This window comes from Zootoca vivipara, chromosome 4, assembly GCF_963506605.1.
Source record: "Zootoca vivipara chromosome 4, rZooViv1.1, whole genome shotgun sequence".
NCBI lineage: Eukaryota > Metazoa > Chordata > Lepidosauria > Squamata > Lacertidae > Zootoca > Zootoca vivipara.
Genome location: NC_083279.1, coordinates 75,513,542 through 75,539,531, shown reverse-complemented (window position 1 = coordinate 75,539,531; position 25,990 = coordinate 75,513,542). Strand labels below are relative to the sequence as shown.

Sequence of the window (25,990 nt, the reverse complement as noted above, 5' to 3'; positions counted from 1 at the left end):
TAAAATAAATTTTATAACAATGTGGACCAAATCATGGGCACAGCTAAATATTCTTAGTTAAAAAAGCATGCACTTAGTGAGAAGAAAGCACACCAAAATTACTCATATAAGCATGTCACGTTAAATAGTTTTCGTAGAATACTTTATCTTCCACACTTATGCCCTGTTGTTGATATATGAATCATTTGTAATTGTTGGTTTGTTGTAAATTGTTGTATTTTTTTTTTAGATTTGTGTTTTTCCCCCCAAAAAATTTTTTCACATTTTCTTTTTTTCATTTAAGATTCCAGAAGCTTATTTTATTAGGGATCCTCATACTTTCCTCCTTACAAAGGACTTTATTAAGGTATACATGCTGTCTGTATTTAGTGCAGAGAAATCTCACAAGACCTTAACTGCATGTCCTCACAGGTTAACATTTTCACATGCATTTCCAGCTACTTGAAATAGGAATGGTTAGTTGGTTAACTGAAGCATGCTTGAAAGGAGAAGCAAAGCTTGTCTACAAAATACTAACACTTGGATGAGTCTGCAGCCTGGGAGAAGAGCACCCGGTGAATTTTCTGGACTTTTTTCATGGCTGACTTGGGATATGCTTGCATTGTCAAGGAGTGTGTTGACCTATCTCTTTGATGCATATTGATTATGACAATCACTCTCCTTTCCCTGCAGGCCATGGAGGCACAGATACAGAACTTTGGACAGACGCCATCTCAGTTGCTTATTGAGCCACATCCGCCTCGGAGCTCTGCCATGCACCTGGTGAGATATAACTGCTTGTTGGGAATTTATTTCCTCTGAATCTGAGGATCCTTTATAGGTCATAAAATACCAATTTAAGTAACACTTTCTCTTTATGTGCCCTGAGTTCCCCACAAACACTGTATGTTTTACTCTGTGCAGATAAATTGCATGATTATAGTATAATGGTAAATTTGTGGCTTGACAGTCACGGATTTTGTTTCCCCCAATTCCTTGGTTTTCTTTTAACAAGTCCCTATCATCATGAATATGTATTTGATGAATACTATTGTACAAAATAAAAAAGCCTAGAAGATTTTCTTATGGTGGGGATCATATTGCAAGAAGAGAATGCAGCATTAGGAAATGATTTATGTGATTTATGAACACTGGCTACTTGTCAGAAGTGAGGAATTGTAGTTCAAATCATGTGGGAAACCTCCAGCCCACTCTCTGGAGAGGACACAGTGTGCACTTTTAACTTCAGTTTGAACTCCCAAATCATTCCTATCCATTCTTTTGTGTATTTATTCCAGAAGAAGAAAAAATCCATTATTCAGCTAAAACTGGAAACAATGAGATCTGTTTATATTTTCCCTCTTGGTTTGGAACATCATAACTATCAGGATTTTTAAAAATAAAGTTTCAATAAGTTCCAAGTATGGTGTTTTTTATGGGTTTTTTTAAAAAAAACTTAGAGGAAACATAGTATAAGTAATAATTTTGGCGGGACTGAACTTTCTCCATTTTAATAATAATAATAATAATAATAATAATAATAATAATAATAATACAGTCAGTTGCACATTTTCAGATTGCAGACAGCGCCGAACCTGGAAGTACCAGAACGAGTTACTTCCAGGTTTTGGCGCATGCACAGAAGTGCCGAATCACGTCACGCACGTGCGCAGACGCGGCGCTTCAGGCTATGAACGCTGCAGGTTGCGAACGTGCCTCACACACGGATCATGTACGCAACCCGACGTATGACTGTAATAATAATAAATTTTATTTATATCTTTCCCTTCCCGGCCAAAGCCGGGCTCAGAGCAGCTAACATCATACAAGTAAGAGAATGCATGAAACAAGCAATCAATAAATTAAGATATATCCCACAATTCAAACAAATTAAAATTAAAACTGGACAAGTGGCAATCTTCAGATTAAAATTGAAGGTGGTTAAAAAGTCATCAAGGCTGTCTGAAATCTTTAATATAATATAAAAAGCAGTTTACATTGTTAGATTAAGGACAAGATTGTTAAAAATCCTAGATGACAACTTAGAATGCATAATGCTTCTGAAAACAAAATTCATTAGCAGTGTTCTCCTCATCACTCTTAGTTTTCAAACCTTTTATTTATTTGTTATTCAAAGACAAAAATAGCTGTTTATATATTTATCCATACATGTGCCTCCAACCCAAAGAGCCTAAGGGATGTCCATGGGTTTCCATAGGCATGGGGAGGCACACTAGAATTTTTATTTAAAAAATTATTATTTTTTTGAAACAGCAGTCACACATGCATGCAAACTTACCACATAATGCACATGGGGCTGCCATATTTCTTCTTAAAATGTGTAGGGTTTTTTTTCCTGTGGGTGCCATTAAAATCAGTGTTGCCATTGCTTCTATGAATCTGTTAAGTAGTTGTTTTCCAGCCGCTGCATTATATATAATGTAAACCTTATGAAAGATGTAAGTGGTGCTTCTGTTTGATTGACACTGTCACTATATGAAGTGCTGTAACTATTGAGATATTCTTTCTGTTAATGCTGACTTTATCATTTCACACCCTGTAATGATAACCCAATGGACCTTAACCATACCTCTTCTCTATTTTCCCTTGTGTAATGCTCCAGCAATAGCTTTGCTAGTTTTGGTGTCCTGTTCTTGTAGCTTAGATGTGCATATAACATTGTTCCCCCTGTATGTGCAAATGCTTCCTGATTCGCTTAACCTTATTTTCCCCTCAGACCTCTTCACTAATTGTGTTATCCCTTCTGTTTTCTTCTGCTCTCTTCTCCTTTCTACTCAACAGTGTTTCCTTCCACAGAGTCCACTTATGTTTAAAGATCAGATGCAGCAGGATGTAATAATGGTTCTCAAATTTCCATCAAATTCTCCTGTCACACATGTGGCAGCCAACACGCTTCCGCATCTTACTATTCCTGCCGTGGTAACTGTGACTTGCAGCCGACTTTTTGCAGTGAATAGATGGCACAACACAGTAGGTATGTCTCCCTAAAGAGAGTTTGTCTTGAACTTTCCACAAAGAATTATTTCAGTTGCAAATAGATGTTATTTGGACTATTGCTATACTTCAGTTGTTGTTGTTGTTACTACATAACCTCTCTAAGAAACTTATAATCATAGAATTGTAGAGTTGGAAGGGACCCCGAGGATTATCTATATCTAGTCCATGGTTTAGAGCCAAAAGCCTAGCATAAAATCAGAAACAATACATTTATTTATTATTCTTTATTGACTTTTTATTTATTGAATAAAACCACAACAGTGACCCATACACAGACACACCAAAACAGCAGAAATGTCAGCAGCAGAAAACATTTCATCAATAAACATCAGAACATTTATTGTGATGTGTCAAATGCCTGGGAGAAAAGCTTTTATCTGGCACTGAAAGGATGTTAATGTTGGCACCAAGCAAACCTTACTTGGGAAAGCATTCCACAAGCAGGGAGCTACAACTGAAAAGACCTTCCAGTGGTCTCCACCCAGAGGAGGGCCTCACATAACAACCAAAGGTTCATATTTGGAGAGGCACATTGAATTGGGCTTGGAAATGCACAGGCAACCAGTGCAGCTGTGCCAAAAGCAATGTTACATGATGAATTTACCCTGAGCTTGTTGGCAGTATAGCGTGTCTGCACTAGCTGTAACTTCTTCAAAGGCACTCCCGCATAAAGCACACTGCAGTAATCCAATCTTAAGGTTACCAGAGCATCGACTACTGCAGCCGGGTTATGCCTATCCACATAGGGTTGTAGTTGAGCCCCCAGCCTCGGCTGGTTTAAGACACTCCTCACCACCAAGGCCTCCTGTGCCTCAAGCAACAGCAGTTGTTTCAGAAGGACCCCCAAACTCCAGACATGCTTTTTGAGTGATTGTGTGCCTGTCTAGAGCAGGCTGTAACACCATTACTGACCCCAACAACATCCAACATCCATCTCAGGACTATTTAATTGCTCATCTTCTAACATTGTGTATGCCATCAAATGCCAACAGTGCCCTTCAGCTCTCTATATTGGACAAACAGGCCAAACCCTACGCCAAAGGATAAATGGACACAAATCTGACACCAGGAACCACAAGACAGAGAAACCAGTAGGAGAACACTTCAATCTCCCAGGACATTCTATACAAGATCTCAAAGCAGCTGTTTTATTACAGAAAAAATTCAGAAACAGACTGGAAAGAGAAGTTGCTGAATTGCAACTCATTAGCAAGCTTAAAACCATGGAGCCACCTGGAATGAACAAAGACATAGGATTCTTATCTCATTATACATGATCAAGCTTTCCTTAGCACCTCAGCCCTTGCTCTCCCCCCCCCCCCCCGCAAGACCAATTGCAGTCATTAACAGTCGTTAACAGTCATCAACAGGTTTACCACTCCTATCAGCCCATCACCCATTCCCATCGCCCCCACCCTCTAAATATACATAAGGGTCTGGTGGCTTCTGTTTCAGTGTATCTGAAGAAGTGTGCATGCACATGAAAGCTCATACCAAAATAAAAACTTAGTTGGTCTTTAAGGTGCTACTGAAGGAATTTTTTTATTCTTCTACAGAGTGGCATCCTACCAATTTATTATAATAATCTGCTGTCTCAACTTCAGTTTAGATCAGCACTCCCATACCCGCTAGCATTGTTTCGATGAAAATGGGGATGTCCCATTTCATAATGATAATTTTAATATTTATACCCCACACATCTTACTGGGTTGCCCCAGACACTCTGGGCAGCTTCCAATATATATAAAATAACAATTAAACATTAAAGAAAACCTTCCGTATACAGGATTGCCTTCAGATGGCTTGGGGGTTGGATAAGTCCATACCTTCCAACATTTCCCCAATAAAAATAGGGATATCCTAAGGAAAAGTGGAACATTCCAGGATCAAGTAAGAAACCAGGATGGCTTCTCTAAATCAGGAAAATAGGGACACTTGGAAGGTCTGCACTCCAAGCTGAGTTCAGACATGGACAGGAGACCATAGTGGGCTCAGGGCCAGAAGATGGTGTCCATTTTTCTACTTTGAAATATTTGTGCATCTTCCCTTGGTTTCTTGCTGTTTGAAGTAGGATAACACCTTTTTAACCTGAAGAGGTAAAAATAGGAACATTATAACCCTGCAGTACAGACCCATTAAAGTGAGGTAAAATAATACTTGTACAGTCCTCACTGGCTTTTTTTCCTCCTTTACTATGTAGGCCTCAGGGGAGCCCCAGGATATTCTTTGGATCAAGCTCATCATCTTCCCATTGAAATGGACCCATTGATTGGTATGTCAGAGAATATAAACTACAGTATCTGATTATTAGAACGTGATGTGTTCAAAACATATTGAATGTGCTTCATAATGAATTAGAAGACTTCAGGGAGGAGGGAAGGACCATATAGCATCTGCCTTGCATGCAGAAGGTCCCTAGTTCAATTCCTCCTTTTTCTAGGAAAAGCTACTGCTTGAAACCCTGGAGATCTGCTGCCAGTCAGAGCAGGCAATACTGTGCTAGATGGACCAGTTGTTTGCCTCAGTATAAGGAAGTGTTCTTTGTTTCTGAGAGCAATTACTGTCCACCCCTGGCTTTAAAGAATGAAAAAAACTGCAGTTTTTAATATCAAAGAAATAAGAGCTATCCCTGCTTCTTTGCCTCTAGCAACTGGTGTCAGAAGTGTATATGCAAGTTCCATACACCTGTCCCTTTAGTCGTCAGTGATAGTCCTATCTATGAATCTGTTAAATTCCCTCTTTAAATCTATCAAATGTAGTAGTCATCACCGCACTGTGTGCTCTGCAAATTAATTATGTGTTGCATGAATAAGGCTGCCCTAAATCTGTGGCCCATCTATTTTGCTGCATACTGAAATGACATTGAGCTGCCATAAGCCCAAGAACTCTGACCTGGTTGGCACAGCCATTTTAGATCTCAACTATGTGCACTTGAAGTTAGAATTTATTTATTTATTGTTTGTTTGTTCCAGTATGCATCAAATCTCATTTGTTGGTTATGCACCCTATTTGAGAAAACAGTACAGTTTGCTTGGATTTTATAATCCTGAATAATTTGGTGTAGTCCACAAAGCTGTCTAATTTTCTTAGAAGATGAACAATTTCACATTTGTGAAATTGGCAAAACATTTATAGGATGGGGCACAATAATTGTTAATTGAAATTAATAACATCAATTTATGTTAAAGGTGTTACACTAGCCTAGTGAATTGATGGTGATTTTAGATTGGCACAGCAGCGGGTGTTAATTGTTATGCAGATGTAAGTCACTCTGGCCATAAGTAGTGACAATCAAACTTGTTGTTGTTTAGTCGTTTAGTCGTGTCGGACTCTTCGTGATCCCATGGACCATAGAACGCCAGTAGTTTGATTGTAGTTTGACAATCAAACTACTTTTTATTTGAATTGACGTGTGCAGCAGTGAGGCAGGAAGCAACTTTTTCATGCCACATTCTGATTGCTAGTATTTAATATCATTAAAGCTAAGGCAAGATATGCATCTAAAATGAGGGGCGGGTAATGGACCATATAAACAGACCAAATATAAACTGCTTGAGTTGGAAACCCCATCATATAGGTATGTAGGTGTAAGAAAACAAAGGCAGATGTCAGTGAAGAAACCTCTCCAGTCAGCAAGATACAATGTGCAACAGATCAATGAAGCAATCTTTCTCGATCATCACCCTACTCCCACAGCTTATGAACTAAGTTGCACAGATCTGACCCAACAATAAATACTTACATATTTCCTTGGTGTATTTTCTTTTACTTTAGGATAATTCACTAGAGGAGTTGATGGGGTGGGCTGGGAAAACTGTATTTCAGTATGAGCTGGAAATGGAAAAAAAATTGCATTCTATAAAGCCTTATTGGATGCCTTCTATATTGGACAAATTAAAGTTTCTTCTCCACATCCCACTTCATCTGGAAATCAAAACCTACCACATTTGGGGTGGAATCACACAACTGTTTACCCCATAGCGGATACATAAAAAGTGCTCATGTTCTGGTTCTAACCTGAAGGAAAGACAATCATTTCTTTCTCCCCTATGGCCATGCAGTGAGCCAGTCATTATGATGCCCTTAGCTTCCATGTTACCACTTGGCCAAGGACTACAAACCTTCATATGGTTAGAATTGCCTGCAGAATGCTTTAACTTAGCCACTATAAACTTAGTTGTCTTATGATTCCAGCCCTGGAGGCAAGAGGTTGGAGTAGCTCAGAGGGAAATTTTCTAAATAAGCTAAGGGTGGGTTTTGAGATAAGGAAGCAATTTCCTCTGAGACAGATTGATCAGTAGCCCTAGAAGTCTTTTTGCCTGCCTTGGAGCCTGAGACATGCATCATCAGGAACTATTTGGTCTGAAGGCATGTTAATCTTTTCTGGGTTGTGAGGTTGGTTGTGAGTCTATGGCCATTTTGCCTTCCCAGTTTTATGATGTTTCTTTCTACTTCCATGAGTTTCAGATTTCTAAAAGCTTGGGACAACCATGTCACCATTAAGTCCATCTTCCCAAAATTAAATGGTGAAAATGCTTTTTTTCTTTTTCGGCAGCTAATAACTCTGGTGTGAACAAACGGCAGATCACAGATCTTGTGGATCAAAGCATTCAGATCAATGCTCATTGTTTTGTGGTCACAGCCGATAATCGCTACATTCTTATCTGTGGTTTCTGGGACAAGAGCTTTCGAGTTTATTCCACAGAAACAGGTAGGCGTTGCATTACAGCTATTTGCATTTCTATTTGTAATGCTCTAAAACACAAACATCAGTAACACAGCATTTCTTTGTTGTAGGCAAGCTAACTCAGATTGTGTTTGGCCACTGGGATGTAGTCACTTGCCTTGCAAGATCAGAATCTTATATCGGCGGAGACTGTTACATAGTCTCTGGCTCTCGTGATGCTACATTACTGCTGTGGTACTGGAGTGGCCGACATCATATCATTGGTGACAATCCAAATAGCAGTAAGTCCATAAATTTCTGTAGTTTATGTATGCATGTATGTAGTGTTTGCCTTTAATCATCAATTTTTACATTTAGTAAAATGACAGTAAAACTTTGTAAACGTTCTGTAAGCACTGTTTTATAGTAATCATAAATTGTGGCTACATGTTTGTTAAAAAGTTAAAAATCAAGTAGGAAATGATGCAAGTTAGAAATAATATGCATAATACCAGCTAGCTTGCCACTTTGGGAAGAACAGAGCAAGCAGCTATAGAGCCTAAATAGCTTTTCCAAATTGTCCCCAAGTATGTCATATAGATTTGTATTTCGCAGAATCCCATACCGGTAACTCTCTCTCTCTCTTTATATATATAATTACACTCCCTCCCCCCTGCAAAGATCAGCCCAGCTTCTCCATCTTTCTCCTTTATATATACTCTCTATATATAGTATACACTGTATATATACAGTGGAATTTGCTGCCAAGGAGTGTGGTGGAGTCTCCTTCTTTGGAGGTCTTTAAGCAGAGGCTTGACAGCCATCTGTCAGGAATGCTTTGATGGTGTTTCCTGCTTGACAGAGGGTTGGACTGGATGGCCCTTGTGGTCTCTTCCAACTCTATGATTCTATTATTCTAATCCACACATATATATGTAAAATTAAATATTTGAGTCATCCACTTGACTTTACAGGCAAAATCCAGCAATGAATATTACTTATTTGCAGAGGTTTATTGAAAATACATCGACTGTTCTCCTGTTGTGGCTTTGTTCTATTCCCCCCCTTCAGTGTTTACTACCTCAGCCATCATGATCACACCAGCAGTGCCAAATTAAACCCTGTGGAGGCCCCTAGGCAGTCAAAATCTTGGGGTCCCCCTCGTGCACACAGTCTAGTGGGATCACATTGATTGTAATTTTCTTTCAAGACCAAATCAATATATTTCAACCTTTGTTGCAGGGCCCTTAAAAGGTGTGCCTATTTGGTAATCCAGCACTTCTCTCTAGAGCTGGCGTAACCAACTGGTGCCCTCCAGATATTGTTGGACTACACCTCCCAAGATCCCTGATCATTGGCCATGCTGGCTGTAGCGGATGGGAGTTGTAGTCCAAAACATCTGGTCATGAGTGCAGGAACAATATATATATGGCCCTCTTCACTTGCCATGCCACAGGACCAGCAAGGTGATCTGTTGATATTTCAAGAAGATTGTAGTGCTACCCAACTAATTCCATCATACTTCCTTGATACTGTTGACCTGTGACTGTAAATCCACAGGGTTTCCGCACTTATTTTATTAGTGGCTGTAATATCCACCGCTTGTGATGGCAGTATGGTCAGCCCCAGATCTTATATTTAAACTGGGCAACACAGTGTTAAGTCAACAGAGCAGTTATATTAAGAAATATTTCTTTGTAACATTTACAGTTCCTGTACACTTACTGCCAGGAGATTAGGGCTTATCTTGTAAGAAAAATGAAAGTGAGATGTACAGTGTAGGTTAAATCCAATTAGTTAACATCTTTAAAATGAATCTCAAGGAAGATGCAGATGATATTTTCAGAAAAGGATTAGTTTCTCAAAAGCTGTCATCTGGAGACACAGATAAGATATTTTATATCACAGAGCATAAGGAGGTAAGGAATTCAAAAGAAAAATGTCAGGTTACAGTAATTATGTGGGCTAGGTGCTTGACTTTCTAATGATCCTTTAAGCTGAAAGACAGTTAATTATCAATTTCAGCTTCAGTGCATCCAATTACTAAAAGGAACTTCAGTTGTTTCAGAAAATCATATAAAGGAGGGTCTCTCCTTTCCTTATTTTGGTAAATCAGCACTTGTAAACCTGTATTTTGAAATTTCACATACATGTGCATGTACACATGACACATCCTTCACCTCTATATTTTTTTGTTATGATCATTTCTAAAAGAGACACTAAATTAGTTGCATATACATTGTTAAGATGCCCCATTGCTAGTTCTTCTGCTATTCATGAAACTTACCTGGGACTGGGAACAAGCCCCACTGAACCCTTCTGAAGAGACATATATGGAATTGCACCGTGAGGGGTATTAGCATGTGTCAGTTAATGTGTGCAACAACCAGCAACAACAAGCCAGGGGCTTCATGGCTGGCAGCTCCTCCTCCTCCTCTTGGCACCACCGCCAGCAGAAGGCTGTTTCAAACCTCCTTCCCCTCCGCAGCACCCACAGGAGGGGAAGGAGCAGCCCACTGGAGTTGTGTTGCTTCACCGCCACAATCTGTGGACATTGTGGGGCTGGCTCCTACCCAAAAATATGGGGGAGGAGGGCTTGGCTCCCTGAAGCTGGAACCCCTGAAAGCTTCTTACATTTGAAAATTTCCAGCAGAAAAGAGTTTACATTTTTTTAAAGTAACAAATCTGATGCTCTGGACTGTGTAGCATATGGAGGGAGTTGGGCCTCCATGGAAGCTTCAAGCTATTTAGGCAACTAGGAATCTATATTGGCTTTTGCCACAATAGGGCTGGCAAATCTGTTACAGCATTGTAATATTGTAATATGCTGCTCTGAGGTGTCGCTGTGGTTAAACCACTGAGCCTAGGGCTTGCTGATCAGAAGGTCGGCGGTTCGAATCCCTGTGACGGGGTGAGCTCCCATTGCTTGGTCCCAGCTCCTGCCAACCTAGCAGTTTGAAAGCACGTCAAAATGCAAGTAGATAAATAGGAACCGCTACAGTGGGAAGGTAAACGGCGTTTCCATGTGCTGCTATGGTTTGCCAGAAGCGGCTTTGTCATGCTGGCCACATGACCTGGAAGCTATACGCCGGCTCCCTCGGCCAATAATGCGAGATGAGCGCGCAGCCCCAGAGTCGGTCACGACCGGACCTAATGGTCAGGGGTCCCTTTACCTTTACCTTATAGATTCTCAGCACCTTCCATGCCCCAGCCCCATTCATTTTTGCCCTTGTGTGCAGACTGCAGTTTGAGATTTCATGATAGGAGGGTACAGTATTTGGAGTAGGGTCCAGTGCCTGTAAAAGCTGGGTCATGTGAAGTGCTGATATCCTGGATCACTGTGCCAGATACTGTTTTGGATCAGGCTATGCAAAGTAATAGTTAGAGAAAACAGGTGTTTATTATACCATTTACTAAACTGTTCCACCTAAACCATTTCCATAACTTGGTGAATCTAATTCTGACTATGAATTTGCATCGTTTCTTTTGCATCTATAGCCTGCACTAAATAGATGACTTGCTATATCATGCTCACATAATTTAAAAAAAAAAGGTTGAGGAAAAAATCTGAATCTTTGAGCAAATACCCAAATAGCTGAAATTGCAACAACGAAAGTGAAGGGCAGATGTTTTTTTCCTGAAACCAACACAAATTCAGAAACTAATTTGGAAGTGCTAAAAATTAATTTGCACACTTTAATTGGAACCTTCTCCTTGCATGAAAAGAAGGAGAATGGAGCCAGCAGCTTGTGCTAAGAGCTGATTGAATTTTTTGTCATGTAGGTCTGCTGGACTTGGCCGCTTATCCTCTTGAGCCTATCTGTGCAATATATTGCGTTCAGCCTTTGACTGGTTTCTTTAAAAGGATCAATGCTATTCCTGTTGTGTCCCCAGAGTCTGAAACTTCATTGATCTTGGGACTTGACATTTCTCATTACATACCAGATAGTCACCAGAGGTTGCTTTCCCTCATAGTGCTAGCATTGAGCACTATGAGCATGTTGTGTCAAGCAGCCCAAAGCTCAGTTTGTGGACCAATTATAGGAAATATCCCTTAAAGGCATATACTTAAAGGGAAACTTCAGTACTTCAATAAATGACTGTAGTAAACAGCCCGGTGCATTGGAAATACTAAATGTGTCTATAAAGAATTCCAGGGAGAGAGCAACATTGATTTTTTGAATAACACTTTTCAAGGTATTTTAAGTCACTTGTAAGTAAATATTTCAAATCTAAAAGACTCTCTAAATAAATTGGAAGGAGAAGATCATTAGATTTAAAACATCCCCTGCATTTGTACATTTTATTTCTTCTGACTTCATGTTATTTGGGAGGTGGCTAGTACAGCAGGCTTTGTTTGCACACTCAGATATGTTGTTTGCAGTGTAGTTTCTTCAAAATCACATTGAAACTGTGTTAGGCCAACTCAGGGGTAAATTGACTTTTGATTGCTTAATGAAAAAGGTCACACAGTTATAGACTCACATATCTGTGTTTGCAGCCAGACTTGCATACATGCTTGTGCCCCTTGTATTTCACCGTTTCCTCCCACAAAAATATAGCCATGTGAATTTTGTATGCCTTATTTCCTGTTCATTGAGGGGCAGATGCAACCCCAGGTTTGGTGCAACATTTCAGCTGCTTATCAAGAGTGGGGACACAGATATTAACTCCCCAGGGCCTAAGGGAGCTTCCTATCAGAGCCCAAGAAATAGTCATAGGGCAGGTGCGAACCCACTTCAGGCCATGGCTTGTAACAAGGCACAATATGGCATTCCCAGTGTTCATTGTTGGATTTCTTGTCAGAATAGCTTCTCTTCCAGCCCATCATTCACAATGAAAATAGGAAAGAGACTCTGAGAGGAGAGGTGGTGGCAGCAGCAAATCCTGCTGTGACCTCCCTCTCCTCCCCCAAAACAGCACAGTGAATTGGAATGGGTATCTGCCCATTCTGCATGTGTGGGAAGCGAGGGAGCAGAAGAAACATGGGGAATGGAGGGAGCCAGGAACACACACCTGTTTTCTATATGCTGCATTATTAAAATGCAGTGCTTTCATGTGTCTGAGCCTTCACTTTCCTAGACCAGAATAGGAATAGCAATGTCAGGCCTGCTGGTTATCTCCAGCCCAGAAAGACCTAGGCTGCTTACCCACAGGTAGGTTGTTGCAGAGAAAAGTAAGGAACAGTGCTTCCCTGGGATTTGATCCTCAGGATCTTTTGTTGCCTCTACCTGGTCTATAGGTGATTGTATAAATGCTTAGTTTTCAGTGTTCTTGGTTTTCTTCAGATAAGAAAACTGTTCTGCCAAGAATGAGATGCATTGATGGCTCCTGCTTTTTAAAACAACTGTTCCCATTGTACTTTTGGCAGTGTTACTTCTGTGCTTTCTAAAACTGGGGTGCGGCAGGAGAGAGGAAGGTTTCCATTGCACCTGAAATATTGGGTTGCAAGGAAACGAGAACATCTCAGAATATTAAAAAAGATTACTAATATTTATCTGTTTAGAATTGGGAGACGTTCGTTCTTCCACAGAAATCAAATCACATATTATGCCCGTTGCGGAGAACAAAAGCGAGCTTCTTATTTTAAACTACATTGAGGGAACTGTTTTAGTAGCTTGGTCTCGTATATTTTATCATTTTACCCTAAAGTGATTCTACTGCAGATACAGAGGTGCCACGTTGGGGAAATTACTGTTAGTTCAAAGTGATGCTGTTTCAATTCACAGTGGTCAAGTTTCACCTGCAGCTCCCCTGTTGCCACAGCCTTTAACCTCTCGCTGCATCTATCAGTGGTGATGTGCTGGTGACAGAATATTTTACTGGATTGTGAATGATTGCTAAGGTCCATGACATTCTGCCTTTTGCAGTGAAATGTAATGTGGGGTGAGATTTCCTCCCCCATACAGTGGCTTTGTTGGAAGAATATATCTCTGATTAAAACTGTATTTTCTTTCATTTGTCCCTAAAGGGTGAAATGATACTCACTGTTATTGCAAAGCTATGATTGATTCTAAAGGCTTTGGAAAGCATAGTATAGCTAGGATTTCTTTTAAAAATTGCTTTCAGGGACCATATTGGTCCTCGTGGGCTCTTGCCTTGGCAAATGAAGTGGATCACAGTACTGATTCAATTTAATTATAGATAACCTGCAGCTTCAGTGAGAACTGTGTGTTTGGTATTCCAGAATCATACATAATAGAGATAATAGGCTGGTTTGCCTTTCTTTGCTTTCCTTTCAACTGTCAAAAAAACTCTCAAGGTTTTTCAAGGGCCAACTCAAGTAATGCACATTTGAGAATAGCAATTCCAAAATAAGAATATTGTAGAATAAGTTCAAGCCCTCTGCCAGCTGTAGTTTAGCATCTTTCTGAAATATGCAATTGAGCCGAGACTCTTTGTCTCCTGATGTGTTTCCTATATGACTCTGTGTGCTGAACAAGTTGCCCATCTCTAATCAAATGCTTCACGTAGCATATGCACAAATGCCACTAGACTTTTAAAAATTGCAGTCATTTATTGTAGTCATTCCCTGTAATGGGCTGTTGTGTCAGGAAAGGTGAAAGGATGCAAACATCATTCCTTTACATAATTTCTATTTTTCACCCCCATCTCCCTTATGCTAGCAAGAGAGAGTCAACTAAACATGCAGTAAACCACAGAAACGGCCCCTTCCTATCAAAACCTTACACATCCTGCCCTGAGACACAGAACAGATGTATTGCAGTCTTTCCTAGCTTCCTTCTCGTTTTCACTGTCACACACACACAATCCTTTCAGACAGTGCTGGTGTCTGCATACTCCTTCGCAACAGGGAAACTACTCTCACTTTTCCTTATCGTCTCCATGTACATCCCAAATTCTGTAATAACCTTGTTCTTCCCTGGCTCTTTTCTACGCGCATATGGGTCTTTGTTCTCCATGGCAAATATGTATCTGTTTATTTTGAAATGGAGGTTTGGACTGAGTTTAATTTATTGCAAGTGGTGGATAATCTGAGACATACAACAAAACCTGTTTCTAAACAACTCTTTTTTTGCTTGAAAAGTGATACGTTAAGACTTAAGAAATTCCAAATGTACACTTCCCCTTGCAAACTTAATCCTGTTGTGCAAGTGATGTCAACCATGGATGCATTTATTACACATGTGGAGAAATCTTAGGTTTTTGGGTTTTTTCAACCTGGGGGGTGGTTTAGGGAAGCTTTTAATGTTTGATGGATTTCTGTATTTTAATTTTTTGTTGGAAGCCACCCAGAGTGACTGGGGGAACCTGGCCAGATGGGCGGGGTATAAATAATAAATTATTATTATTATTATTGAACTAAGTTTTACTCAGAGTAGACCTATTGTTATTAATGGCTGTAACTTAGCTATGTCCATTAATTTTAATGGGTTTATTCTGAGTAAAACACAGTTGAATACCACCCAGAATGTTTCCCAAAGTGCACATAGGAACACATCAAAAGTGGCCATTTTCAGAATTACACTTACAATTAATATATGACTGGAAAGTTGTCATGGGGCAGTTTGGGGGCAGCATGGTATCAGTAATCATGTTTTTAGACAAGATTCCTTTACAATCTCTGCTATGTGTTTGGTGTACTTCAAAAATCATAATTTGTTTCTGCACGTCAATTAATATACATTGAATCAACTCTAAAGCATGGATCAAACAGCAAACTAGACACGACATTGTGCACATGCAATTAATATGCACAGTGTTGTTGTTGTTGTTGTTGTTGTTGTTGTTGTTTGTTGTTGTTGTTATGTAAGTAACAGCTGTGAGGATGCCTGAACAACTTTAGGATTATGAAGAGGTGGGCAGAGAAGGTTTAACTCTTTCTCTCTTGCATGGTTTTACCCCCCCCCCCCCAAAAAAAAGGTTTCTATGAAGTTCCTATTTGCATTTCAAGGGAAGGCTCTTTTGATCTCAATGGAAGCTTCCATTGAAATGCAAACAGCAGCTTCAAAAATGGGAGCCTTGTCAGGGAGGGAGGGAGAGGTAGGGAGAGAGAGAGGGGTAGTTTCTCCCTTCTATCCCCATAGCCCTGAGCTGTTCAAGCTTCCCTGAGCCTGCTATTTATATAAACAAATAGAGCATGCTAATTGCAATCATGCAATCATGACCCAAAGAACATATTCAAAATGTACAGAGGTTCTCTGCTATCAATAGAAATGGGTGGACAGTGGAAGACCTGATCAGACTGTAGCACGTGGGTGTGGTGGGTTCACAGAAGAGCTGACCTTTCACATGAGTGCATAACTTTAATGTTATACTGCTCATGCAGGTGGAGTACTAACATGAGGAGTCCCTCCCAAGTCACCTATTGACCTAATGTCAAAACTGACCCATTCTGAAAGGATCCTGCTTTTTGGCTATTCTAACTCACTTCATTGAAGCAAATTCCTCCATATTCCAAAGCCTTGCAAGATCAGTCCACACCCTATGGGACCTTTGAACAGGAGGCTAGATTGAGCCAAGAAACCCACACATGACAAAGTTTAATAGAAAGCAGGAAAGCCCAACACAGTTGTTCCAGTTTGGGAACATTTGACAGAGCCTGATCCACATCTTGGCCAAAAGCTTTCATGGCTTTCATAGTAATTTGACCCTTCATAATGTTACTGCCAATGTATTCCTGTAGAGCTTAAGTAAGAAAGAATGTGAAACACACAGAGAGAAATATGAACAGAATTCCCTTTCTACTTGCATTACTGAACTCTGGATATTCTGGCTTATGTTTTATTGTTATTTATAAAACTGGTTTTATTTAGCAAATGGCCTTGTTTTCACAATGAAAGGCAGTCTATAAGTGACTAAATAAGCACCAGCCAAGGTGTTGTGAAACCAAGATAGGCATCATCCATAATTAGGCAGCCTGGCTAGGCAGCACATAGAACACAAGTGATCACACCAATATATTGGGCAAAGTAACAGGTGTGCCCTGTTGCAAGTAATCTTAGATTTGCACCCATACCCTCTGGAAAATTGCAGTTGTTTGGAGTGGCAAAGTCTTGCTGACTAATCCTGCCTGTATCATAAATATAAGTGTGTTGACTGTGCCACTTAAAATAATTCTTTTCAATCTATTCTTTTTCTTTTTGGTGCAAATTATAGTACCTAGCATTTTATTGTGATTTTGTTGTTGTTATTATTATGTTAAAAAGATGTTTCCCAAACCTCTGGTCCTAGTGTCATATGAATGTACATTGCAATCCAATATTTATTTTAAAAGCTTATTTTCAAACCATGCTTACATTTCTAAATCTCATGGCTGGAGTTTAAAATACTAGAACACACCACATGTCTTATAAGTGATTATAGTTAGTTAGTTAGTTAGTTAGTTAGTTAGTTAGTTAGTTCTGTGCTTCCTGAAGAAGCATAATGTAAGAACAAAAGAAATATAGTTACTTCTTGTTGTTGTTGTTGTTGTTTAGTCGTTTAGTCGTGTCCGACTCTTCGTGACCAGTATCAAAATTCAAAACCTCTCTTCAAGCTTCTAAGAATATAGCAGCTGGCCATTGCTGGCCATTACCCAAGGAACTCTCTCATTGTTTCCTCGCTGCAAGTGAGTTCTCATGGAGAAGACCATAACAACTCACCTTGGCAGGGATCATAATGTCTAAACCAATGTTAGGAAGGAAAACAAGAAGGAAATGTTAGTCTTGCCCAGAGATGTAGGAGACATTCAGTTCAGTTTGCACTTGAATGTGAATCTACCACTTCTTGAAACAATACAGAAACTGAAACATAGCTATACTTCAAATTTCACATTTCTCTGAATTTTGCGATTCATTTCTCCAGCCAAGTAATATCTATGAAAATGCATGTAAAGTGTGCATTAAAAAGCATAGATTGGGGGAATGTAGATTAAGGAATTGGTTTGCAAAAGTGTGTATGTTGGACGAAATTAGATACAAAGATGCATAAAATGGCTCAGTTGGTAGAACACAGGATTCATAATCTCAGGGTCATAGGTTCTAGCCCAATGCAGGGCAAAAGATTCCTGGACCAGATAACCCTTGTGGTCCCTTCCAACTCTACAATTCTATGATTGTGTGAGTCTGTGAAATTCTATAAAAAATTGTTTTGCAAATAGATGTGGAAATGTGAGGAACTGAACTCAGGACTGGGAAAAGAAACTGAAATGGACAGTTTGAATCTAATTTGTTACTAATTAATTATATTTTATGTGAGATGTTTTACCTTTTTGTGTGTGATTTGTTTTAGGTGATTATCCTGCTCCCAGAGCCGTTCTGACTGGTCACGATCACGAAGTTGTCTGCGTATCAGTGTGTGCCGAACTGGGACTTGTCATAAGTGGTGCTAAAGGTCAGTTGTCAATTTTAGTCTTACAAATTGAAACTTCCTCATCAGTAAGATTTGACTCAGGATAAGTGTAATTTCATCCTCCTCTCATTATCCTACATGCTATATATTTTAATTTCTGTATCCTCTGCAGAGCTTCATCTGCCACCAGCCTACTGCTTGTAAACTTCCACCACTGCTATGAGCCCATGGAGGTTTGCAAGCATCCTAGCTGCTGAATTGAAAATTCAGTAATTAATTGTTTGTGAATAGTTTCAGCTTGTCTGGTGAAAGTGGAAAGTTTTATTCTTAAAAACTCGTAGGGACGGGAATAATTTTTGAGGTGTGGAAAATTGAGTATCAATGATGCTTATGAGTGAAGGAAGGACCAGAGGCAGGAAGGTAGTAAATGGGTTTGCTGCAAACTGTGTGTACAAATCATGATTTTAATGGATGCATCTAAGAAAATGCCTCAGTCATTCTGTGTATTGAATTTGTATGCATGATTCCAGAAGAGCTGCTGTGCTTTTCTGTTGATGCCAAAGGGACAAAAAAAGTCCTGTGGCACCTTAAAATCCAACTAATTTATCACCACATGACCATTTGTCTCAAAGAAGCTAGTCTGCTGCACAGCACACGTACTTAAAAACAAGACAAAGCTGTGTAATAGTTTACTTCCTGGATAATTTTCATATAATGATATCCAAGATGTGGCTGAAAGGATATATTATTCATTGAATATCTCGGTTTTTGTATCAGAATGACAAATCTCTTGCCACGGTAGGGTACAAAAAGGAGTATGTCATTCTCTTATATTCAGAGTTACAAACACAACTATTTAAGATAGCACCAAACTTCAGCTACAAAGTGTCCCTGCTGTGCAGATACTAAATGTTTGATAAATATGGACAGGGTGCAATGACTTAAACCGCTGACTTGCTTCAGAAAAATATCATTTTAAACATTCATACCACAATTGTAAGTGAGGTAGGAAAATGAAGTGGTGGGTGATCCACCACTTTCAAAGACCTCCTGGCTTGCATTAGGCACCAGGGTAAGGGAAGCAATGTGTCTCCCCACCTCCATTTTTTAAAATCAACTAATTTGTACAGTGGAACTTCGGTTTATGAACACTGCGGACCCATGTAGAACAGATTAATTCATTTTCCATTACTTTCAATGAGAAAGTTCACTTCAGTTTATGAACGCTTCAGTTTATGAACAGACTTCCGGAACCAATTACACCCATGCTTCAGTTTATGAACACTTCAGTTTAAGTACTCCGCGGACCCGTCTGGAACGGATTAATCCACTTTCCATTACTTTCAATGGGAAAGTTCGCTTCAGTTTATGAACACTTCAGTTTAAGTACTCCGCGGACTGTCTGGAACAGATTAATCCACTTTCTATTACTTTCAATGGGAAAGTTCGCTTCAGTTTATGAACGCTTCAGTTTATGAACAGACTTCCGGAACCAATTGTGTTCATAAACCGAGGTACCACTGTATACAGTGGGGAAACTGCCTAGACCAGCTCCAGACTTGCATAGCTAATGAGCCAAGTCCTGGAGCCTCTTGGGAAGTATATCCAAAACTACATCTACTTTATCCCTGGAGCATTGGAGGGCAACTATAGTAGCAGCTATTGCCTGCAGAAACACCACTGGTGGATGTTTCTGGGGGTGTATTGGAAGCCTCTGTGCTGGATGTAACCTCCTCAGCAGCATTTTTCCTGTTTGTTGGCCGGAAGGAACCGTCACCTGATTCCTAACCTCTTCCGGCATCAGATTTGTGGGCTGGGATTATTCTGCTCAGCAATGGGAATGTGAAAATATACACACACACACATGTGCACACTACTTGAAAGCGATTCACTGTTTAAATGTATATTTCACTTTGCTGAAGCGTCAGAGACATTGTTTCCCCTGCACATTCTTTCACTGTTTATATATCAATATGTGCCATCTCTGTATGCATTTGGCATAATTTAACTAAATTGTGTGCCTTTCTGTTATATATACTGTATTATTTGTCAATATACAGAAGGACCTTGCCTGGTGCACACAATTACTGGAGATTTGCTGAGAGCACTTGAAGGAACAGAAAACTGCTTGTATCCTCGCCTGATTTCAGTATCTAGTGAAGGCCACTGTATCATCTACTATGAACGAGGCAGGTTCAGCAATTTCAGCATTAATGGAAAACTCTTGGCACAGATGGAAGTAAACGACTCAACCAGGGTAAATATTTCCTTTCATAACTTATTATGATGTATAACAACAGTAATGCTTGAAGAAGTCTCATGAGAAATTAGTGATCACTGGAAAATTAGGGATCACATTTACTGGAAAAAAAGTCTCGGCTCTAATTCAATCTAGAATTGAACCCTCTGTTTTTAAAACTGAGCACTTGATTCCTGTATATCTGTTTTAGACATAAAGATTTTAAAGTGCCTGTGCTTTAAAAGTTTACATGGCTTGACATCTGTCCTCCCTTGACTAGGAGCCAAGACATGAATACAGGGCCCTGAGGAGTCCAATCCATCACTGACACCTCAGGGAGAGTAAAGGGAGTTCTTGGGGTGTTACTGATGGCACCTTTGTTGCAGGGCAAAGTCAGAAATGATCCATGGTGACTTCCAGTAAAGCCTTCTTTGCTTCTCTCCTAGGCTGGACAAGGAAAGCTGTTTGTATTAGTCTACACAGCATTTAATGTCTCTACTCACTTTGACTCATCTGTAGGCTATCCTCCTGAGCAGCGATGGGCAGAACCTGGTTACGGGTGGTGATAATGGAGTCGTGGAAGTATGGCAGGCTTGTGACTTCAAGCAGCTCTACATTTACCCTGGCTGTGATGCTGGCATTAGGGCAATGGACCTGTCTCATGATCAGAGGTAAGTTGCAACCCAAGAGAAGCAGTGAGCCTCTTCAAACTTGCACATTTTATTTGTCCCCCCCCCTGTAATTCAGCCTCTCTTTGAAACACACAATACAATTCACCTCTTCATGGTTTCTGGATTAAGCAGTACAGCTTCTAATTTTCTTATTCAATTCTGCTGCATTACATGAGACTTCTCATGCATTTTTGACTGGGCTCCTACTTCCTTACATTTGAAAGGCGGAGATTATTGTTATTATTTATTAAATTTATATACCCGCCCTTCATCGTAAGATCTCAGGGCGGTTCACAGAAAAAAATAGAAGATAAAAACACATGTAAATAATTAAAACCAAACAATACCACGCCCTTCCCACCCACAGACACATTTAAAAGGCTGTAGAGTAGAATAGGGACCCAGGTGGCGCTGTGGGTTAAACCACTGAGCCTAGGGCTTGCTGATCAGAAGGTCAGCGGTTCGAATCCCTGTGACGGGGTGCGCTCCCATTGCTCGGTCCCAGCTCCTGCCAACCTAGCAGTTCGAAAGCACGTCAAAATGCAAGTAGATAAATAGGAACCGCTACCATAGCTGCCAAGTTATCCCTTTTTTACAGGGATTTTCCCTTATGCTGAATAGGCTTCCTCGCGAGAGCAGCTACAGCGGGAAGGTAAATGGCGTTTCCGTGTGCTGCTCTGGTTCGCCACAAGTGGCTTTGTCATGCTGGCCACATGACCTGGAAGCTATACGCCGGCTCCCTCAGCCAATAACACGACATGAGCGCGCAACCCCAGAGTCGGTCACGACTGGACGTAATGGTCAGGGGTCCCTTTACCTTTACCTTTACTTTAGAATAGTAATCAGTCGAAGGCCTGGTTGAAGAGAGATGTTTTCGCCTGGTGCCTAAACATCTACAGTATAATGAAGGCACCAGGCGAACCTCCCTGGGGTGATTCTACATATCCATGCTCTCTCCACTACTGAATCTGTATGCATTTGTTTCTTTCCCTACACCCAAACACAAAATGGAGTGTGAAGAGCCAGCTTACCCACTTGTGAAACATCGGTTTAATGCTATAAAGCTGTAACCCCCATGGTCAGGATTGTGGGTAGTAATGTGGTATACCAGATAGATTCTCACGCTTGGACCCCCTTGGGATGTTACGCGTTCAAACCCCTCCTCAGCTATGATGCACATTAGAAGAGCCAAGCATTAATTTCATGAGCAGCTGATGCCATGGAGCCACTCGGTATCGCTGCTGCTTACCCAGATGGTGTAGCAGCAGGATGGCGGTGAGATCACGGGTGTGCGGGCAAACACTGACAGAGCCAACCCAGCATTTCTGCTAGTGAACCTGCACAGCTTTGACCTCACATCTGCCCTGCTCCACTTCCACACCTTTCAGGTAAGCAGCAGCCGTACCAGTTTTGGGGGTGGGGTGGGGGGATGGGAGGGAATCCACAGCACTGCCTCACTGTGTCAGCAACTCATTATTTCTATCTTCCTTCCCCGGCAGGGCCAGCCCACCCATTAGGCAAGGTGAGGCAACCACCTCGGGTGGCAGGATCCACAGGGGCAGATCTGGCCTCCAAGGAATGCATCGCCTGCCACTTCTGTGGTAGCATTGATGGCTGCGGCATGCTCCTTGGAGGCCGGATCTGCTGCCTCCTCAGTAGCCCCCACAATGCTGCCTCTATAGCAGTCTCTTGGCAAATGAGAGGATCTGCTCGTCTCCCCCCACTCTAGGGGAGAAATGATGAGTGCTGCACTCTGGGGTCTCCTGAGCTCTGCACCCGCCCAGCATGATTCTGAGTAGGCCCCTTTCCCCCTGCAAGAGCTTTTTATTCCTAGTTCAACCACTGGGTAAGGTTGATTTGATTCCAAGCCCCCTTGTTCCTGATGTAGATCTTCACTCACCCCTTCTTCTCTGGGAGGGGGAGATTTTGTGGTTCACCTCAGATGCCTAAATGTCTTGAGCCGGCCTTGTTCCCAGTGTTGTTGTGAAGATGGTCATGGGACTATCCCACTGTACTTCCTTTGGAGAAGGACAGGATATACATGTGAAATTTTAATTTTTAAAAAAGAAAAATCTGGCTAGCATTCACCATGGTTCATTGTTGGCATGGTTTCAGCTTTCATTGACCAAGGCTTCTCATTAGCAGCAGACTGGAGGGGAGATGGAGGCAGCCATGGCTCAATAAAAACCCCTAATTTCAGCCACTTGCCTGCCCAGAAATACATCTGTCTTGTGCAACATGTTAGGTGCAGTAGCAAAATATCACATTTCCATCACTGTTCTTGTATGTCTAATGTGATTCTATGATCTTTGGAATCAGCATGAGTATATTTTGAGGGTGGAAAAACCTGACTGCTGTGAATATTTTTTAAAAAATAACTCAGTATGTACAGTTTGTGTCTCTGTCTCTCTTTCAGGACTCTAATTACTGGCATGGCTTCTGGTAGCATTGTAGCTTTTAATATAGATTTTAATCGGTGGCATTATGAGCATCAGAATAGATATTGAACCGGAGTGAAGAACTGAAAGCAAAGGCGAAATTGAGAGCACAAGTGCTACTGAAAGGCATAATCTCTGGTGGAAAAACAAGTCTGCATCAACCTCCGTTGTACATTCCATTACACCCAGCAATAGCTGTCCATTGTAGTCAGCAACCATTTTACTTTGTGTGTTTTTTCACAACCGAACACCAGCTGCTGCAGAAATGAGCTTGTATCATGTAAATTATAATGACTTAGGAGATGTTTTGGTAATTATTTCATATACCTTTGTTTACTGAGAAAAGCTAGTAGAGAACACGTCACAAGAGACTTTTGAATATTCTGAGGAAACTTGTGTCCGGTTGTTACAATGTTTGGAGCCATGAACCTAGCATACATTTCCCATTTCCAGCCTCTTTTCAAGCTGAAAATAATAATTAAAAGGATTTAAAAAAAACTACGTTTGATACTTTGTACATCAGATGCACATCTTAACTTTAAAGGGATACTTTTGTAAAAGTAAAACCTTGTATAAAGAACAAAAAAAATGTTTCTTAACTTTATTGTGGAGTTACAACTTGCATGTACTTTAAACCTGAATGTCTTGGTGAAACGGCGACATTCACAGGTTGAAGTGAACTGCCTAAGGGCCCAGCTTGCATTTAAGGGTTGAAATGGGGCACAAGCCGCAGTTTTGTCATTGCCACTGAAATATGGTTTGCTCTTTTCAATCTCAAGCCACCCCCCTTCTAAGTGGAGTTTTTGCTTATGACATGAAGCATTTGGATGTGAAGCCATTGTTTGCCATATTTATGCGTTGTAAGAGGAAGAGAAAATCCTTCCTTTATTAATTTAGTACCGCGATAGAAAGGCAGGAGCACGGAAGAGAGATGAGGATGCTTGCGTGCTTAATGACTCCCACCAAAGCAAGAGTGCTAGACTTCTAGATTCATCACATTTGGCATACTGTACATTGCAGGGAGAGAGCAATTAAGATTTTCTCTTCATTTCCTTGGAAATAAAGCTTGGTTAAAAAGGACCTTAGCTTCATTGGGGTTGTTCTTTTACATTCTTCTGAAAGTCACGCGTTAAGCCACATTCTCTGTTGACGGCACTTCATGTCTGACAATACTGTAACGATGACTATCAGGATAATTTGCCGCACATTCTACGGATCAAGTAACACACCCAGGGGTATATACACTTTACTTCATGTTTCTTCTTTGTATATTTGGTGACTGTATTGTCATAGATGTACATATTGTGTCGGTAGGGCTATGAGGCATGTAACAGGAATGTAATTTTCTCAGACTTTACACTCACTTGCAGTCATTTATTTAAAAAAGATAAAAACAAGGTAACGGATTCTTTGTACTGGCACCAGAAACATATCATTATTTATTGATGTGATTCTTATTTGTTCTCCACCTTGTATTAGTAAGTTTTAGCACTAAATACCTTCTTCATTGTTGTTTGTATTTATAAAATTCTGAAATCATGGGGAATCAATGTAATGATTAAGTTATTCATCATTGGTCTGTAAGCAATATCTTGAGTTTTTAGCTTAGAATTGGGAGAATATTGAACATCTGGAAGATAAGTTCATTTCATCTCAAGATCATGGTGAAATATTTTGGATATATAAATTCCTTAAGCTATTGTAACCATGTTTTATTGCAAAGATGTAAAATATGCCAGATGTGTGTGAGTTGGAAATCAAAAAGAAAAATAAAATATGCAAAGAATTCATGGATTGCTTCTCTTTTTATTGAACATTTGACCCAAATGTCATGATGCTAGTGGAAAAGGAAATTCTAATTTTTAGTCAGATGCAGTGCCTGCAAAATTAACTCAGAAAGATGCAATCCATCCATAAGCTCAGGAGTGGTCCATGGAGAAGGACCCTGACTAAGACCTCCCAGAGCCACTGCCAGACTCCAGACCCCCATCCCCACACAAGTATTTATAAGCCAGTTTCCATGGAACATTTCAACCCCAGAGTGGGAAACAATGAAATAAGATAATAAAAATATATAGGAAAAAAGTAACTAAAACATTGCAGAATTCATAAAGGCAAGTCCAATAAATAACAAACAGATTAACAACTCCTAATTATAAAGCAAACTAAACTGCAATGCGAACAATTTGAATTCCCTTATAACTGAATTGGAAAAAAACAAACAGACGAGATAAAGGCAAATCGCTGTGCTCCTAACTTCAGAAGCACAATGCTAATTTAGCAAGAAAGAAAACCCTGTCTTTCCACTATGGAAACTCATTAACACTACACAAGTCTTTCTGTTTCATTGGGTACAAGCAAACTATACTTCATCCCTTTGACAAGTCAGCCTCAAAAACATTGCTATGACAATGAAGGTTATATTACTTTGTATTATGCAGCTAAAAGGTGCCTGAAACAGTAATGAAACATATTCTGAATATACTCACTGCTGTTCCACCAACATCAAGGGGAAGATGCATGAAACTTTATTCTATCTATCTATCATCCATCTATCTATGTTTAGCAAATTTCTAATTTTGAAATGCAGGTGACCTAGTCCTTTCTACTGTTCACCCCCTTTGCACAACCCTCCCCCTGTTCCTTCCTCCCTAAGGCACCCTCCACCCAGAAGAAAAGAGGGGGG

General features: G+C 40.3%; 1 protein-coding gene across 11 annotated transcripts in view; it reads left to right on the top strand.

Annotated features, from left to right (window-relative positions):
• NBEA (neurobeachin) overlaps positions 1-25,226 on the top strand; it is a 354,996-nt gene extending 329,770 nt beyond the window's left edge. For 2 of the 11 annotated variants that reach the window (XM_060273786.1, XM_035114665.2), the window contains exons 11-19: positions 673-762; positions 2,782-2,974; positions 5,198-5,269; positions 7,553-7,708; positions 7,795-7,965; positions 17,897-17,998; positions 20,017-20,213; positions 20,715-20,866; positions 23,283-25,226. In XM_060273786.1, coding sequence (XP_060129769.1) covers positions 673-762; positions 2,782-2,974; positions 5,198-5,269; positions 7,553-7,708; positions 7,795-7,965; positions 17,897-17,998; positions 20,017-20,213; positions 20,715-20,866; positions 23,283-23,373 — 1,224 coding nt within the window. In that variant the 3' untranslated portion in view covers positions 23,374-25,226. The remainder of the gene's footprint in view (positions 1-672; positions 763-2,781; positions 2,975-5,197; positions 5,270-7,552; positions 7,709-7,794; positions 7,966-17,896; positions 17,999-20,016; positions 20,214-20,714; positions 20,867-23,282) is intronic. The other 9 variants (XM_035114666.2, XM_035114659.2, XM_060273784.1 and 6 more) reach the window with 5 other exon arrangements.
• Positions 25,227-25,990: the final 764 nt, after the last annotated feature.